Raw genomic sequence first — 17,855 nt, forward strand, 5'->3', positions numbered from 1 at the left:
TGGATAACATATATGGGTTACCGGAACTGTGTCATCTTCAGGTCCGAGAGGTTTGGGGAAGATGGGGAGTATCATCTTTGGGCCATGTATATAGTGATGGGATTCTTAACTCTTTCCAACAACTTCAACACGCACACAACATTCCATCAAGGTTCTTTTTTCAATTCCTACGGTTGAGACATGCACTGGCAGCCCAGTTCCCAAATGGCCCTCCAGTCTTAGCTGACTCCCCGGTTAAAACAATGTTGCAAACGCTAGACTCGGGACACTTAGTCTCTAGGATATATGGTCGTATCCTGCAAATGCACCACGGTGACCCTCTCACGGCTCTTCGGGTTGGTAGATGGGAATCAGATGTGGGTACGCTATCGGATGATGCATGGAATACTGCTATAGGAGCCCATCGGATCTCTACTTCCTCTGTTAGATACCAGCAAATACAACTATACATTCTACACAGGGTGTATATGACCCCGGTGAGATTAGCACATATCGGGGGTGCTCACAACTCGCAATGCCCTAGATGTGGAGTTGTGGATGCAGATTTCTGGCATTTACTGTGGGTGTGTCCTGGCGTGTCTGTGTTTTGGACGGCGGTTATACAGATCTTATGTGACACAGGTATTCCCTCCTTCGTATGTACTCCTGCGCTTTGTACACTGCTGATTGTGGACGAGGAAGCCTTAGACCCACCTAGTAGGCGATATGTTATTAACCTATGCGCTTTAACTAGGGTCTGTATTTGCCGGCTATGGCTGGCCAGTGAGGCCCCGACATCTAGGGCGTGGATATCCCTGGTCAACAAAACAATTGCGCATGAAAAATTTGTGTTTCTGGCTAGGAAGGTGGAGAGGAAATGGTCCACAATATGGGGTAGATAGATGGACTCTAAATATTACAAAGAGAGATATAACTAAACCCGTATTCTTCCTCGTGTGTCAGTATGGGATGTTGTGTGAGGGGGGCACCCCCGCGGCCGGTCTTGTCTTGCCTTGCTATGATATATGTAACATAATGTGACAATTCTGCTATGCTTATGAGTTTAAGGGAACTGTTATGCTTCGGATGTGTTGAACTAAGACACCGTTGCTATGTGACTATATGTTATATGAGTAATAATGTTTACTAAATGTATTATAGACTGCATACATGTACTGCTGTCTCCACACATGTTGGGTGTGGATAATGTTTGTGTGTTGTATGTGTGAAATGTTAAAGCAAAATTGAAAACCTCAATAAAAAATCTTGAATATAAAAAAAAAATGTTATCATAATGCTGATGCCATTGACCTGTGTGTGGCTGGCCGTGATGCTGATGCAAAGGAGATCAAAGCTGGTGGTGAAGGAAACCTGCAGAGTTCCAGCTTAGATGTGGAGAGGTGGCTCTCTAGGAGAAGGTAGATCTGATGGCGGGTAATAAAGTGCCAGATGTGGCAGCTTCTAGGTACACATTGTGGATCTTGTGGTGGCTGTGGTCTCTCAGGTTCTGGTCTAGGATTGGCTATCAACCATTGATGATCAGGAATCATTGATGGTCTATACCTGATGATAACTAGTTTTACCATCAAAGGAAGAGAGCCAGGTAGTTACCCATGTCTGGTCAGCTCACTGTTGGACAATAGGGAGTAAACAAAAAGGGACAATGGTACCTTATATGACTCACCCTTTGAGTGTCCACTGTGGTGGTAGTAAACAATAGAAAACTAGGTCTAACATGAATGCATTGCTCCAAAGGGTAACAGATAACGTAACACAATTGCATATATTAACAATATTAAGGTTGATTTAAACACAATATTGGGTGAGCAGTAATGGACATGTTATGGAGAATGAGGAAACAGATAAATGTATAGGGATATGGGGATAAAAAGTACATATCTGACATAAGAAATGAGGCATAGCTATATTGTCACAGACCTCTCATTTCCTCACAGTAGCCATGGGCCAGATGTTATTTCCCATCATTTACAGACTTCTGCCGCTGCACCGAGATGCTAGGCTGTCAGCCAGTAGCCCTGCACCGCTCCGGCTCTTACAAATAGTGTGCTGTACCTGCTGGGAATGGGATGCCCCATCCACCTCACTGACGATCATAATTCTTATCATATAGAACTAAAGAATACTTCGATATAGTGGGCAATATAAACTGCCAGACAACATTTGTGGTTTATGTAATCTCCTGCATTTGCGGTTGCCAATATGTCGGTAGAACAATACGCTCTCTAGGTTTTTAGAACATAGAAGATTCATTCTTAAAAAGTCAACTAAACACTGTGTACCTAGACATGTTTTCTCACTCCATGGAGGTGATTGTGGGGTTCTGTCCATACAGGGAGTTGAACATATAAAACAGACATTCCCAGGTGGGGATAGATATAACCTCCTCTGTAAGAGGGAAGCATACTGGATTTGTATGATAGATACTTTGTTCCCTCTAGGTCTCAACGAAAACATTGAGCTGAATAATATATGAATCAATATCTGTATGTTATTCTATTTTATCCTATAGCTTCCTATTTTTCTTCTTTCCTCCCCCTCTTTTTCCATTGCTGTTTTCTTATCCTTCTGTTAAGAAACTTAGTCTATATATACATATATATCCTTTGAGATATCTACGGAGTATATTATACACATGGTACTTTGTATCTATCTCTGGATTATTCTTTGTCTAGTGTGATATGAGCAACAATATATATATATATATATATATATATATATATATATATATATTCACCAATTTACACTGAATATGACGATGCACATGGCTTACTCAGATGGTCTCTGTCACAATGACTGATGATTCAGAAAAGATTTTTCTGTTTAATTATTATCTGTATACATTAGGAACATCTATTTGAATATTTTCTCTCCTACTATTATGAATACAGTGGTTTGGTCCGATATGCTTTGGGTGGGTTATAAATAGTTTATACAGCTGTAGGTATTTCCTCCACCTTAATCTTGCCACAACTTGTGATTTATTTGTTACCTCTTCTCAATATACGTACCTAATAGATTAAACCTATAATATAAATGTATTCTCCAATAACAACCATTGGGGTGCCCTTCAACTGTTCTAAATGGCTGTAAACATTAAAACATATGAACAATTCTATATAAAGTAATTGAGTCTAGGTTGGATTTGAACCAATGACATCTCTCACTGTAGCTCAGTCACTTACTCACTGAGCTATTTTAGCTGTCTAGTTATTATGAGCTCTTTTGAAATACTTGTTTCTTGGAGCTTTCTAATTAAATTAATGGTTATACTCAGAGATTCCTTTTTATATTGAATATATGTTTTCAGAAAGTGGTGGGAATAACTTGAAACACGAAACCCCTTCAAAGGAATAGAGAGGATGATAAATATTCAAACTATATATAAAAAATAATCTCTATAAATCTCTATAAAGCAAGACGTATTTAATGTCAAAGTAATAAAGCAACATATTAGGTATCTGTGTGTCCATTAGAAATTCTATCTGTATATACATATATATGGGGATTAGTGTGTTCTTTGTTTTCCCACCACTATTTACTATAAGTACTAATTTTATTGTTTAAGCTTGATATTACAGGTTGAGTATCCCATATCCAAATATTCCGAAATACGGACTTTTTTGAGTGAGAGTGAGATAGTGAAAGCTTTGTTTTTTGATGTCTCAATGTACACAAACTTTGTTTAATACACAAAGTTATTATAATTATTGTATTAAATGACCTGTAGGCTGTTTGTATAAGGTGTATATGAAACATAAATGAATTGTGTGAATGTAGACACACTTTGTTTAATAAAGTTATTAAAAATATTGGCTACAATTACCTTCAGGCTGTGTGTATAAGGTGTATATGTGACATAAATGCATTCTGTGCTTAGATTTAGGTCCCATCGCCATGATATCTTATTATGGTATGCAATTATTCCAAAATACGGAAAAATCCGATATCCAAAATACTTCTGGTCCCAAGCATTTTGGATATGGGATACTCAACCTGTATCTGTATAGTTCCTTTTTCTTTTTAACAAAAGAGCCCCTGTATTAATTACATCATGTGGATCAACTCTATACAAATTAAGCAACACCGAGCATTCACTCAGGTGTGCATATCACCACTCAAAAGCCAATTGGATACAAATGGTTTAAATACCCATTTACTTCTTCATTGGGTATTCATATCTCCTGAGGAAACCGCCGTTTGCCTGTGGCGGAGAAACGCATTGAGGGTTGTAGCTACTGCCGGTCCATTGAAGGAGATTCATCCACTTCGTTTAACCCTGCTATAAACAAATTCATTGATCCTCACTGCTGTCACACGGGACGGAACGCTACTGCCCTCTGCTGTGCCGGGGCCCCCTGTCTGCAGACTGATCATCGGAGCTCGCGGCATCTCCCTCTGGTCCATCTGTGAAGGATACCTGCAGCCGTTTGTAGCTCACACTGCACTTTGCTATTGACGGGAACCAGCGGAGATTACCAACATTGGGTGAGAACACTGACCTATAAGTGAGGATATTGAACTACTTAAATTATCCACTTTCATACCGTGGGATCCCTCTGGTATATACATAAATTGGAGTCCTCCTACACTCTAATATGTTAATTAATGGACCGCAGTACTGCACATATCAGCTGATTCAGCTGCATTTAAATACAATCGATCTAATGTGAGTGATTACAGCTGAATCTGTGTACAGTTTATATACAATCAGAAATATTGTGGCTACATTTTATCTGGTTATTATTGGCATAACTGTTTTTATTGTGTTGAACTGTAATAAATATTAGAAATATTTTTATTTATATACCATCAGCGCTCTTTTATGTCTCTATTGAAACTTAAACAATCTATGGGCCTTAATGAAAGCATAAATTACTACCATACCCCACCGATAAAGCCTGATCTCGTCCGATCTTGGAAGCAAAACGGTGGTGGGCTGGGTCAGTATCTGTGAGGGTGACCCCCAGAGAATACCCGGTGTTGTAATTCGTGACCTCCTCGACTCTTAGCCAACAGAAGGATCACCACATTCTCCCTGAATCATTTCTTTTGCTTATTCTTCTGATCTGTGTACCGTTTCCCTTTATTCATTATAGATCCAAAATTGGTCAATACTAATCAGGATCTACATTTTTGACTATAATTCAGTTCAATGACCCTTGGAGGTCTTATTAATACAAGCTGAGCTTGTGCTGGTGGGATAGGATTAGGATGTAGAGCCAGAGTGTCTACATCCCTCCTGAAGTCTACTAATATAGACTAACCAGAACATTTCCAATTTTCTAAAAAATGTCTACATTTCCTTAAGTTTAATAATTGTGGTGGACTATATAAGTGTGGATTTTTTTTCTTAGAGTAATGAGTTAATAAAAGTTATGTTTTAATATCTTCATACTAACAAATATAAACAAGAGTGCACCCACACAAGAGTCTTCTGTAAATCCTTTTCTTCCCAGTTGTTTCTGACTCTGGGTGAACCACCAGACTTATCAATCAAAATACGAATCATTCGTACATATCATATGTTATTCTGGTACTCTATCATTATCACTATTTTTTCTGTACCTTCAGAAAACTGGTGCGGAATCACGTCTACTTTGTGAGATACAATCTATATCGTCTGAGGCATCCAGTTGCCGCATAAGAGCTGCTATCTAATAATCAATATATTTGGTGCTCATTTAATACATGTAATATTGCATTAGCGCCTGATTTAGCTAGGTAATTATATCTTGCATTTTGTCATCTCACTGACGTGACAGGCTCAGCTGTCAGTCATGCAGCCCCACTGCGCCCACTCTCTCCGTACTCATACATACATGCCTTTCTGGGAGTGTCTCGTCCTGGCTGTCAGTCATGCAGCCCCACTGCTCCCAGTCTCTCCGTACTCATACATACATGCCTTTCTGGGAGTGTCTCGTCCTGGGTGTCAGTCATGCAGCCCCACTGCGCCCACTCTCTCCGTACTCATACATACATGCCTTTCTGGGAGTGTCTCATCCTGGTTGTCAGTGAGACAGTATCTCTGGCACAGCTATGTAATCATGATGTGAGTGTGTGCTGAGTAGTGAGTACTGCTAGCAGCAAGTCTCACAGCTTAACTGCAGTGTAGCAGTGGGGTGTGGGGGGAGAAGGGGGTTGCTACACCAATGAGTCAAGGAATGGAGTAGTTGGATGGGACTCACACAGCAGGTGGTGAAAAACTTAAAAAGGAGGAGTGGTTGGAAGGGGAAGCAACTGGTAGGTTCAGAGGGGATTAGTGAGGGTAAGGACTCTCAAGGGAAATTGGAGTGGGAGCCCACAGGTTCCAAACTGGGTAAAGAGCAGCTTTTAGGAAGGAAATTGGTGAGCCAGACCCTGTGGTTGACCCTTCTCTGCCTCATGTGGGGTGGATCCTTGGACTCTCCAGTTCCTCAGGAGGCTGTGGATTCTTCTTGCCCACTACCTAGTGGTTCTGTGGTCATCTCAGGCCATGAACCTCCCAGATGCCAGGCCTCCAGATAAACATGAAATGGTCATGGAGGTGGTCCTGGGCTCTGTACAGGAGGAGGTAGAAAAAGCAAAGGAAAGTTGTGTCCCTTCTGAAGGGGCAATGGTAGACATTGTGAATGGTGAAGGTAAGGTTTTGTGGGCGAAGAGGGAGTTATGCCATATATTCCAGAAGCATGGGTCCTCAGCCTATATGATGGCCCACAATTAATGTGGCCTCTGTCTTGACCGACCAAGCTTGATTTATGGGCTTTTTAATTTTTTTTTAAGCAGGATAAAGGCTGATTTTTTTATTTCTGCAGTAGACTAGAAGAAGCCCAGACAGTCCCACTTCCATTATACCACCTGAATGTGACTGTCAGTGACCACCGTGCCATCACTTACCTGTATGCTTACACGAAACAGAATGATGGAACACTTACAAAGGTTTCTTCTGGTGTCCACTCCGAGATTAGACATTATGGCGTAATTACTCAGACGGGAATATAAAACAGATAAAAAAAATAAAAGCTTTAATGTAATAATTAGACGCAAACAAAAGCTTTTATTATGAAATCATACAGGGGAGTATCTGCACCATATAGATGTAACATACAACAAACCACCGCAGATGGAACCCGGGTGACTCTAATGCACATGGTAATGTACAGGGTATATATGGATAGGATCTTGTATCAGAAAACACTCAACACTCCTTATCAAGATGAGTGTCTGCAACAAGTTAGGCAAACTAGAAGTGAAAACACGTTCCAATGGCCGCCATATTGTCGTGCAGCAATACAGATTGTGGAAACTGGTATTAGACATTCACATTTACACAAAGAACAAGATACAAAATAAACAGCAGAAAAAAGACCTAAGCATTTGGGATGTATTATTTAGGAAGTAAATAGAGGTACATTAATGAAAAGTGTGAGTAGCAGTCACCAGTCTGCTTGTGAAGGTCTCTAGAGTGGTGGTCTTTTGGACTGTGCAAGGCAGTGAGTTCCATGGTCAGGACTGCAAAGCTAAAAGTTCAACCCATAAATGAATGACAGGAGATTCTTGGTACTGCTGGTAACAGTCCTTCATATGTAGAAGTAAGCAGGGCAGTAAGGACGCAGAAGCTGCTTCTAGTACCTTGGACCATGTAATGTTGTGCTGGGAAGGTCAGTTAGCCAATTATGAAATAGATTTTCCATCTTACAGGCAGCCGGTGAAGGGAGTAGAGAATGGGTGTTATGTGGCAGGAACGGGCGGGTTAGGTAACAGCTTGGCTGCTGCATTCTGTACTAGCTGCAAGCTCTGTAATTCTTTTGCTGGGTGACCCAGGTAGATGGCATTGCAGTAGTCTATGAACTTCTGAGGGAATGAAGTGCTTGATTCTGTCTATGGTCCACAGATGGAAGAATGTGGATTTGTATGTGGTGGATACCTGATGTCTGTGTCAGCCACATACCAGGACAACACAAAGATTCAGCACATGTTCAGTATTTTGCAATTCTGAACACCAAAGCATAAATCCAGATGGTTGGTAAAGCTGTAGTCTTGTCCTTTGTTGGGAAGCTTCTACTATGTTTCACAAAGACTGAGTCACAGCCAACTGGCATCATCCACCCCTGGCGCTCAGCTAGGATTGGTATTTGGTTCTCAGTACATGGAGCAAAAAGCAGGTAATCAGCATAGCAGTGGTAGACCAGGCCATGACGTCTGATTATCTCACCCAGTGGTAGCATGTATATTTTATAAAGCATAAGAGATAGGATTCACCCTTGAGGAACATTGGACGACAGTGATAATTATACTCCAGAAGATGGAAATGGTTCCGTACTTGGGTAATGTCTAATATGTTCAACAAGAGCGGATTTATTTCTCTCACAGCATGAAAATGGCTTCTCACCTGTGTGACTTCTCTGATGTGTGACAAGATCTGATTTCCGTACAAAACATTTCCCACACTCAGAACAGGAAAATGGCTTCTCACCTGTGTGACTTCTCCGATGTAAAACAAGATCTGATTTCCGTACAAAACATTTCCCACACTCAGAACAGGAAAATGGCTTCTCACCTGTGTGACTTCTCTGATGTATAACAAGAGCTAATTTCTGTGTGAAACATTTCCTACACTCAAAACAGGAATATGGCTTCTCATCTGTGTGACTTCTCTGATGTGTGACAAGATCTGATTTCCGTACAAAACATTTCCCACACTCAGAACAGGAAAATGGCTTCTCACCTGTGTGACTTCTCTGATGTAAAACAAGATCTGATTTCCGTACAAAACATTTCCCACACTCAGAACAGGAAAATGGCTTCTCACCTGTGTGACTTCTCTGATGTAAAACAAGATGTGATTTCTGTGCAAAACATTTCCCACACTCAGAACAGGAAAATGGCTTCTCACCTGTGTGACTTCTCTGATGTATAACAAGAGCTAATTTCTGTGTGAAACATTTCCTACACTCAAAACAGGAATATGGCTTCTCACCTGTGTGACTTCTCTGATGTGTGACAAGATCTGATTTCCGTACAAAACATTTCCCACACTCAGAACAGGAAAATGGCTTCTCACCTGTGTGACTTCTCTGATGTAAAACAAGATCTGATTTCCGTACAAAACATTTCCCACACTCAGAACAGGAAAATGGCTTCTCACCTGTGTGACTTCTCTGATGTAAAACAAGATGTGATTTCTGTGCAAAACATTTCCCACACTCAGAACAGGAAAATGGCTTCTCACCTGTGTGACTTCTCTGATGTAAAACAAGATGTGATTTCTGTGCAAAACATTTCCCACACTCAGAACAGTAAAATGGCTTCTCACCTGTGTGACTTCTCTGATGTAAAACAAGATTTGATTTCCGTACAAAACATTTCCCACACTCAGAACAGGAAAATGGCTTCTCACCTGCGTGACTTCTCTGATGTAAAACAAGATTTAATTTCCGTACAAAACATTTCCCACACTCAGAACAGGAAAATGGCTTCTCACCTGTGTGACTTCTCTGATGTATAACAAGATCTGATTTCTGTGTGAAACATTTCCTACACTCAAAACAGGAATATGTCTTCTCACCTGTGTGACTACTCTGATGTGTGACAAGATTTGATTTCTGTGCAAAACATTTCCCACACTCAGAACAGGAATATGGCTTCTCACCTGTGTGACTTCTCTGATGTAAAACAAGATGTGATTTCCGTGCAAAACATTTCTTACACGCAGAACAGGAATACGGCTTCTCACCTGTATGACTTCTCTGATGTGTAACAAGAGCTGATTTATGTGTGAAACATTTCCTACACTCAAAACAGGAATATGGCTTCTCACCTGTGTGACTTCTCTGATGTGTGACAAGATTTGATTTCAGTGCAAAACATTTCCCACACTCAGAACAGGAATATGGCTTCTCACCTGTGTGACTTCTCTGATGTAAAACAAGATGTGATTTCTGTGCAAAACATTTCCCACACTCAGAACAGTAAAATGGCTTCTCACCTGTGTGACTTCTCTGATGTAAAACAAGATTTGATTTCCGTACAAAACATTTCCCACACTCAGAACAGGAAAATGGCTTCTCACCTGCGTGACTTCTCTGATGTAAAACAAGATTTAATTTCCGTACAAAACATTTCCCACACTCAGAACAGGAAAATGGCTTCTCACCTGTGTGACTTCTCTGATGTATAACAAGAGCTGATTTCTGTGTGAAACATTTCCTACACTCAAAACAGGAATATGTCTTCTCACCTGTGTGACTACTCTGATGTGTGACAAGATTTGATTTCTGTGCAAAACATTTCCCACACTCAGAACAGGAATATGGCTTCTCACCTGTGTGACTTCTCTGATGTAAAACAAGATGTGATTTCCGTGCAAAACATTTCTTACACGCAGAACAGGAATACGGCTTCTCACCTGTATGACTTCTCTGATGTGTAACAAGAGCTGATTTATGTGTGAAACATTTCCTACACTCAAAACAGGAATATGGCTTCTCACCTGTGTGACTTCTCTGATGTGTGACAAGATTTGATTTCAGTGCAAAACATTTCCCACACTCAGAACAGGAATATGGCTTCTCACCTGTGTGACTTCTCTGATGATTAACAAGATGTGATTTCCGTGGAAAACATTTCCCACACTCAGAACAGGAAAATGGCATCTCACCTGTGTGAGCATGCTGATGAATAACAAAATGTGAGCTATGTGCAAAACATTTCCCACACTCAGAACAGGAATATGGCTTCTCACCTGTGTGACTTCTCTGATGTATAACAAGAGCTGATTTCTGTGCAAAACATTTCCTACACTCAGAACATGGAAATGGCCTCTCACCTGCCTTAGCTGGCTGATTGGTAATACGCTTTGTGTTCTGTGTAAAACATTTGGCATCTATAGAACAGGGAAACACTGTATTTACTGTCAGAGCTGTAACAGATGCACCAATATCAGAGTGATCAGGAGAACATTTCCCAGTATCAGAGGGATCAGCTGATAGAGCTGGATGTATAATTGGGGTAATGGGGTTAGCTCCTGGAGAATCCTGTCTACTGTCGTTATCGGTTATTTCAGAATCCAGGGATAACATTAGATGTCCTTCTGAGATGTTCCTGCTTGTGTGTCCATCTGCTGGAAATAAAATACATTAATATATAAAATGAATAGACAAGACCCAGGGTGTTACAGGACACAATATATAATTCTATAAACTGACATTTTTTCCTGAAATCATTGCTTTTATGTTTATTAAAAAACAAAAAAAGCTAGGATGCTTAGACTGGAGCTTGATCAACACTGAACGCTCATGTGGGATTACTAGATGTGACATGGACGCTCATGTGGGAGTACTAGAGGTGACAAATGCAAAATCATGCACTTGGGTCTCAAAAATCCAAAGGCTAAATATAGTAGTAATGGCACTATACTGGAAACTACTGAGGAGGAAAGGGATCTAGGAGTCACTATTTCAGATGACTTATAGGCAGGTAAGCAATGTAACAAAGCAATGAGGAAGGCTAGTCAGATGCTTGGCTGCATTGGGAGAGGAATCAGCAGCAGAAAGAAAGAAGTAATAATGCCACTGTATAGGTCATTGGTATGGCCTCATCTAGAATACAGTGTTCAATTCTGGAGGCCATATCTTCAAAAGGATATTAATACATTAGAAACTGTACAAAGGAGGGCAACTAAAATGGTGCATGGCCTACATTACAAAACATACCCAGAAAGACTAAGAAATCTCAATATGTATAGTTTGGAGCAGAGAAGGGAAAGGGGGAACATGATAGAAACTTTCAAATATATCAAGGGTTTTAACAAAGTCCATTCTCCAAATGAAGAGAAGCAATAGAACACGGGGACATGCACTGAGACGGGAGTGGGGGGGGTGGGGTTCAGGGGGAAATTTGCGGAAAAATTACTTCATAGAAAGGGTAGTGGACAAGTGGAATAGCCTCCCATCGGAGGTGGTAAAGGCTAAAACATTAGAGCAAATTAAACACGCATGGGATAGACATAAGGATATCCTTACAAAGAAATAAGGATCAAATAAGGTTAGAGATAAAAAGAATGTAAAAAAAAAAAAGGGGGGGGCAGACTAGATGGGCCAAGTGGTTCTTATCCGCCGTCAAATTCTATGTTTCTATGACATGGACGCTCATGTGGGATTACTAGAGGTTACATGGACGCTCATGTGGGATTACTAGAGGTGACACGGGCGCTCGTGGGATTACTAGAGGTGACACGGGCGCTCATGTGGGATTACTAGAGGTGACACGGACGCTCATGTGGGATTACTAGAGGTGACATGGACGCTCATGTGGGATTACTAGAGGTGACATGGACGCTCATGTGGGATTACTAGAGGTGACATGGACACTCGTAGGTTTACTAGAGGTGACATGGGCGCTCATGTGGGATTACTAGAGGTGACATGGACGCTCATGTGGGATTACTAGAGGTGACATGGACGCTCATGTGGGATTACTAGAGGTGTCATGGACGCTCATGTGGGATTTCTAGAGGTGACACGGACGCTCATGTGGGATTACTAGAGGTTACATGGACACTCATGTGGGATTACTAGAGGTGACATGGGCGCTCATATGGGATTACTAGAGGTGACATGAACGCTCATGTGGGATTACTATAGGTGACATGGGTTTTGCAATAATAAAACAGCAAAGAAGAGAAAGTGCTGTCCTGCTTGCGCAATAATAATAGGATTTCAATATACCTACCGGTAAATCCTTATTTCGTAGTCCGTAGAGGATGTTGGGGATGCATCAAAGACCATGGGGTATAGATAGGTCCTGTGGAGCCTTGGGTACTATAAAATTTGAATAGTGTGGGTTGGCTGCTCCCTCTATGCCACTCCTCCAGACCTCATTTTAGGAACTGTGCCTGAGGAGATGGACAACCTCGAGAGAGGATACTACAAAACTGTGTGGTGAGATTTCACCAAATCACACTGAATTTATAATATGCAACCACATGTAACTCAATGAAAACATGTCAGTATACATGACCAAAGAGTGGCAACAAATGCTGCCATTACTGAACAAGTAACAACCGTGCAGGAAAACATCAGCACTGGGCGGGCGCCCAACATCCTCTATGGACTACGAGAAAAGGATTTACCGGTAGGTATATTAAAATCCTATTTTCTCTTATGTCCTAGAGGATGTTGGGGATGCATCAAAGACCATGGAGCCTATACCAAAGCTCCCACTAGGGGAGGGAAAGTGCTGATGTACCCTGCAAACTAATTGACCCAACTGGAGGTCATCAGAGGCCAAAGTATCAAACTTGTAGAACTTAGCAAATGCGTTTGATCCTGCTCACGTAGCTGCTCAGGAAATTTGAAGTGCGGAGACACCTCGGGCAGATGTCCAGGAAGAGCCCACTATACGAGTAGAGTGATGCTTTACCGATTTAGGTTCCGGCAAACCTGCCGCAGAAAACATGCTGAATAGTACATTCGATCCAGCGAGAAAGAGTCTGCTTAGAAGCAGCACACCCAATTTTAATCGGTATCATGAAGTACAAAAAATGCTTCCGACTTTATAAGAGGAGCAGTCCTCTTCACATATACCTTCAAAGCCCGGACCACGTCCAAGGACTTACTGAAGTAGAAATGTCAGTAGCCACTGACACCACAACAGGTTGGTTGATATGAGAAACCGACACAACCCTAGGAAGGAATTGTTGACGCGTCCTTAGCGCAACTCAAAACTCATGAAAAAACAAAGAGGGCTCTTGTGGGATAAGGCCCAACATTCCAACACCCGCCTTGCGGATGCCAATGCTAACAAAGTGATCAGCTTTCATGTAAGAAACTGAAATTCTGCCTCTCATAAAGGTTCAATGAATCTGAATGCAGGACTTGTAACATAACAGAAACATCCTATGGCTCCGTAGGAGGCACACAAAAAAAAAAAAAAAAAAGGAGGCTGTATCCGCAGAACCCCTTTCAAGAACGTCTGCACCGCAGGAAACGCAGCCAATGGTTTCCGGAAGAAAAAACAAACAAGGCCGAAAACTGGACCTTGAGCAAGCCTAATCATAGGCCCACAACCACACGGGACTGTGGAAAGAGAAGGAAAAGACCTACGTGGAACCCCACTAAAGGAAGTTTCTTGGATGTACACCAAGACATCTTTTCTCCAATAACCATGTCACGATCCAGGTAATTCCTTATTAGTATTTACCTTCCAAATGCCTCCCGAGACTGTCCCTGTGGCCGCTGTGCGCGTCTGGGTGCATGTGATTCTGCTACTGCGGCCTTTATCGCCATTGTTACACATTTCCTATAGTAGTTTATTCCCCTTCTGTGTGTGTTCATGGGCGCAGCCATGTTGGACTTCAGTCACATGACATTGTTTCTCCTATCCACGGTGCTGACAAGTGCTGGAGCCTAATTGCCCACCAATCCCTGCTAACCTGTGGGTTTAAATAGCCTGTCCCAGCATTGAAGGATGTCAGTGCTTCAATTGTCTTCAGTGATTCCAGTGTGCAGTTCTCCTATGGACTTTCTCTGCGGTACAGCCTGACTTCCTGGTGATTACACTCTGCAGTGTAACCCGACACTCCAGTGATTAACCCTCTACAGTCTACCCTGATTCACCTGTGTCTGAACTCCGGCTTTCCAGCAGCCATTCTCCAGCTTCTTCTACAGCTCTCCAGCGATCCCCAGCATCACATCATGCTTCACCTGTGCTTCTAAGTACAATAGTGCATTTCTATCTGCGAACCCCAGCTTCACTCAAAGATTACCAACGATCCCCAGCATCACTTTATGCTTCACCTGTGCTTTTAAGTACAATTGTGCATACCACTTATACTTCAGATTACTGGTCACAACCAGTAATATTTCAGAGACTCTCTTGTTACTGTTTTTGTTTGGTTGCACATTATCTGACTTTTCGTTTAATAAAAGCATTTAAAGATATTCCTGTTGTCGTGGTCACGCCTTCGGGCATTTGGTATACAGCTTCTACGTATGTCCAGGAGTCCCACAGCTCCTCCTAAATTCAAGTACCCGTCAGCCTCTACAACTGAGGCTCCCAGTCACGGTCACCAGCCCTCAGTTGTGACAGTAAGCACTGACCTAATGGATCTGGCCGGAGACCAGGCCCAAGCGTTTAACCTGATGCAACAACTTGCAGCACGCTTAGAACTTCTGGAGGCTGCACAGGGTCAAGTTATTCGCTGTCTCCAGGACCTTTCCACCCGGCTGGATGGAATCCAAGTAACCCTTCATGGTTCAGGGGCGGCCAGTGTTGTGACTCTCAGTCAACTGTTGGTTCAGTTACAAGACCTTCTCTCTAGCATCGTTCCAGTTATTTCAAAGTGTCTCTGTGATACTCCTATTATCTCTGCTCCCATCTCCATGAAAGCCTTCCCACAGTTTGCTGAGAACAAGGATGCTACAGCTGCCAATCTCTCTATGTCCAAGTCGTTTCCCCTTGCTCCAAGAAAAGATAAGTTCCGGAGTAAGCCACGGTCTAGACTTTCTGAAGAGGAACGCAAGCGTCGCATGCAGTTTCAACTCTGCTTCTACTGTGGGGGTTCTGATCACTTTATTAAAGACTGTTCTCTCCGTAAGCCAAGGAAGTGGGATAGATCTCCACATCACAGCATTCATAGTTACAAACCTTCCTATGTGGAATCTTCAGCTCCTTCTGATCCGGTCAAGAAAAATATAAAAGTTGATCAAAGAAAAACCCAATTCTACAATTGGGGTCCTGTGTCCAGGAGCCCCATTTCCAATTCCGGGAAACAAAAAGAGATTTAATGAGACTTTCTTCACTAAAGGGAAATCCAATTCAGCAGCCCAAGACGGGGCGTCTGTTTCTGCAGCCCCAGGAGGGGTATCCAATGTTCAAGCTCAACTAGCGGCATATGCGTCTTCTCAAAAAGGAGTTTCTGATCTGTCAACTCCAGGAGGGGTGCAGGAGAAAACAACCCTGAGAGAGGTGTCTGATTCGTCAACCCCAGGAGGGGTCACCGAAATTTCAGCCCCAAGGGAAGTATCCAGAGCAGAGTTCCCAGATGGAAATTTTTGTGCTACAGATACAGTTATGAACTCCTGTTTGCCGTTTTCAGAGAGCACCACCCTGTTGGCATCCAGCATGGACCAGGTCCTGGATGGTCTAACTGAACACTTGGATACCACTCATTCCGTTTCCAACCGGATTCTGACTCCTTCGGTTCCAGCTGATTCCAGTAAGCCTCTTTGGTTCCAGCCGATTCCAGTAAGCTTCCACCGGTTCCAGCCGGGTCAAGCTTTTCCGGACCCAATCCTGTCCCATCCGTCTGTCCGGATCAACCTCCTTCGGTTCCAGACGATTCCAGCACCTTCCAATCTAATCAAGTCCTATCCGTCAGTCCAAAGACTCCTCTGGTTCCAGCCAGTTCAAGTTCATCAGGATTCAATTCAGATTCCGAAGGTGAATTTGTTGATGACTCAAGCTGCATTATGGGAGGTCCTGCTCTTTCCTGTTATGCTTTCACGCATGAAGAGGTTCCAGAATTACCAAAAAGCTCTACAGGTCTCTGTATGAAAAGTCCTCGTTATAGAACAAGATTTCATTTAAGCCTTAGTGGAGTGCTAGCTTCAAAAGCACAATTTTCTCGTACTTCTAATCCAGGAAAGGAACCTTCTACATGTTATTCCTCAGTCCTTTCAGATGAAGAAGATTGGGATGACTTCTAGCAATCCAGTTGCTTCAGGCTTTCCACGCCAGATTTCCTCCTCAAGCCTAAGTAGTGTCTTGGGGCCACTCCTAAAGGGGAGGGTACTGTCACGATCCAGGTAATTCCTTATTAGTATTTACCTTCCAAATGCCTCCTGAGACTGTCCCTGTGGCCACTGTGCGTGTCTGGGCGCATGTGATTCTGCTACTGCGGCCTTCATCGCCATTGTTACACATTTCCTATAGTAGTTTATTCCCCTTCTGTGTGTGTTCATGGGCGCAGCCATGTTGGACTTCAGTCACATGACATTGTTTCTCCTATCCACGGTGCTGACAAGTGCTGGAGCCTAATTGCCCACCAATCCCTGCTAACCTGTGGGTTTAAATAGCCTGTCCCAGCACTGAAGGATGTCAGTGCTTCAATTGTCTTCGGTGATTCCAGTGTGCAGTTCTATGGACTTTCTCTGCGGTACAGCCTGACTTCCTGGTGATTACACTCTGCAGTGTAACCCGACACTCCAGTGATTAACCCTCTACAGTCTACCCTGATTCACCTGTGTCTGAACTCCGGCTTTCCAGCAGCCATTCTCCAGCTTCTTCTACAGCTCTCCAGCGATCCCCAGCATCACATCATGCTTCACCTGTGCTTCTAAGTACAATAGTGCATTTCTATCTGCGAACCCCAGCTTCACTCAAAGATTACCAACGAACCCCAGCATCACTTTATGCTTCACCTGTGCTTCTAAGTACAATTGTGCATACCACTTATACTTCAGATTACTGGTCACAACCAGTAATATTTCAGAGACTCTCTTGTTACTGTTTTTGTTTGGTTGCACAGTATCTGACTTTTCGTTTAATGAAAGCATTTAAAGATATTCCTGTTGTCGTGGTCACGCCTTAGGGCATTTGTTATACAACTTCTACGTATGTCCAGGAGTCCCACAGCTCCTCCTAAATTCAAGTACCCGTCAGCCTCTACAACTGAGGCTCCCAGTCACGGTCACAAGCCCTCAGTTGTGACAAACCATGGTAAAGTCTTGACGTGACTCCATCCCCTGTCCGAATAGCATAGGGATGACTTTGCTCGGAATACCATTCCGAGCTAATATCAGCCGCACAACTTCCATATCATCAAACGGATATGCGATAAGTGTTTATTAAGAACTGGCCCCTTCAGACGCAGGTCC

General features: G+C 42.6%; 1 protein-coding gene and 1 pseudogene across 1 annotated transcript; one reads left to right on the forward strand and one right to left on the reverse strand.

The window, feature by feature from the left end:
- The first annotated feature begins 4,870 nt into the window (after positions 1–4,870).
- Positions 4,871–4,989, forward strand: LOC134984270 (5S ribosomal RNA; annotated as a pseudogene).
- Positions 4,990–7,023: 2,034 nt separating this feature from the next.
- Positions 7,024–11,095, reverse strand: LOC134984267 (zinc finger protein 271-like). Its single transcript, XM_063949894.1, has one exon. It carries the CDS (start codon positions 11,055–11,057, stop codon positions 8,268–8,270), a length of 2,790 nt encoding a protein of 929 aa, XP_063805964.1. The 5' UTR covers positions 11,058–11,095; the 3' UTR covers positions 7,024–8,267.
- Between the last annotated feature and the right edge of the window lie 6,760 nt (positions 11,096–17,855).

This window comes from Pseudophryne corroboree (genome assembly GCF_028390025.1).
Source record: "Pseudophryne corroboree isolate aPseCor3 chromosome 3 unlocalized genomic scaffold, aPseCor3.hap2 SUPER_3_unloc_45, whole genome shotgun sequence".
NCBI classification, from domain to species: Eukaryota; Metazoa; Chordata; class Amphibia; order Anura; family Myobatrachidae; genus Pseudophryne; species Pseudophryne corroboree.

Bases quoted from the DNA above. Each gene is read 5' to 3' on its own strand.
- LOC134984267 (XM_063949894.1), bottom strand. From the start codon at position 11,057: ATGTTATCCCTGGATTCTGAAATAACCGATAACGACAGTAGACAGGAT.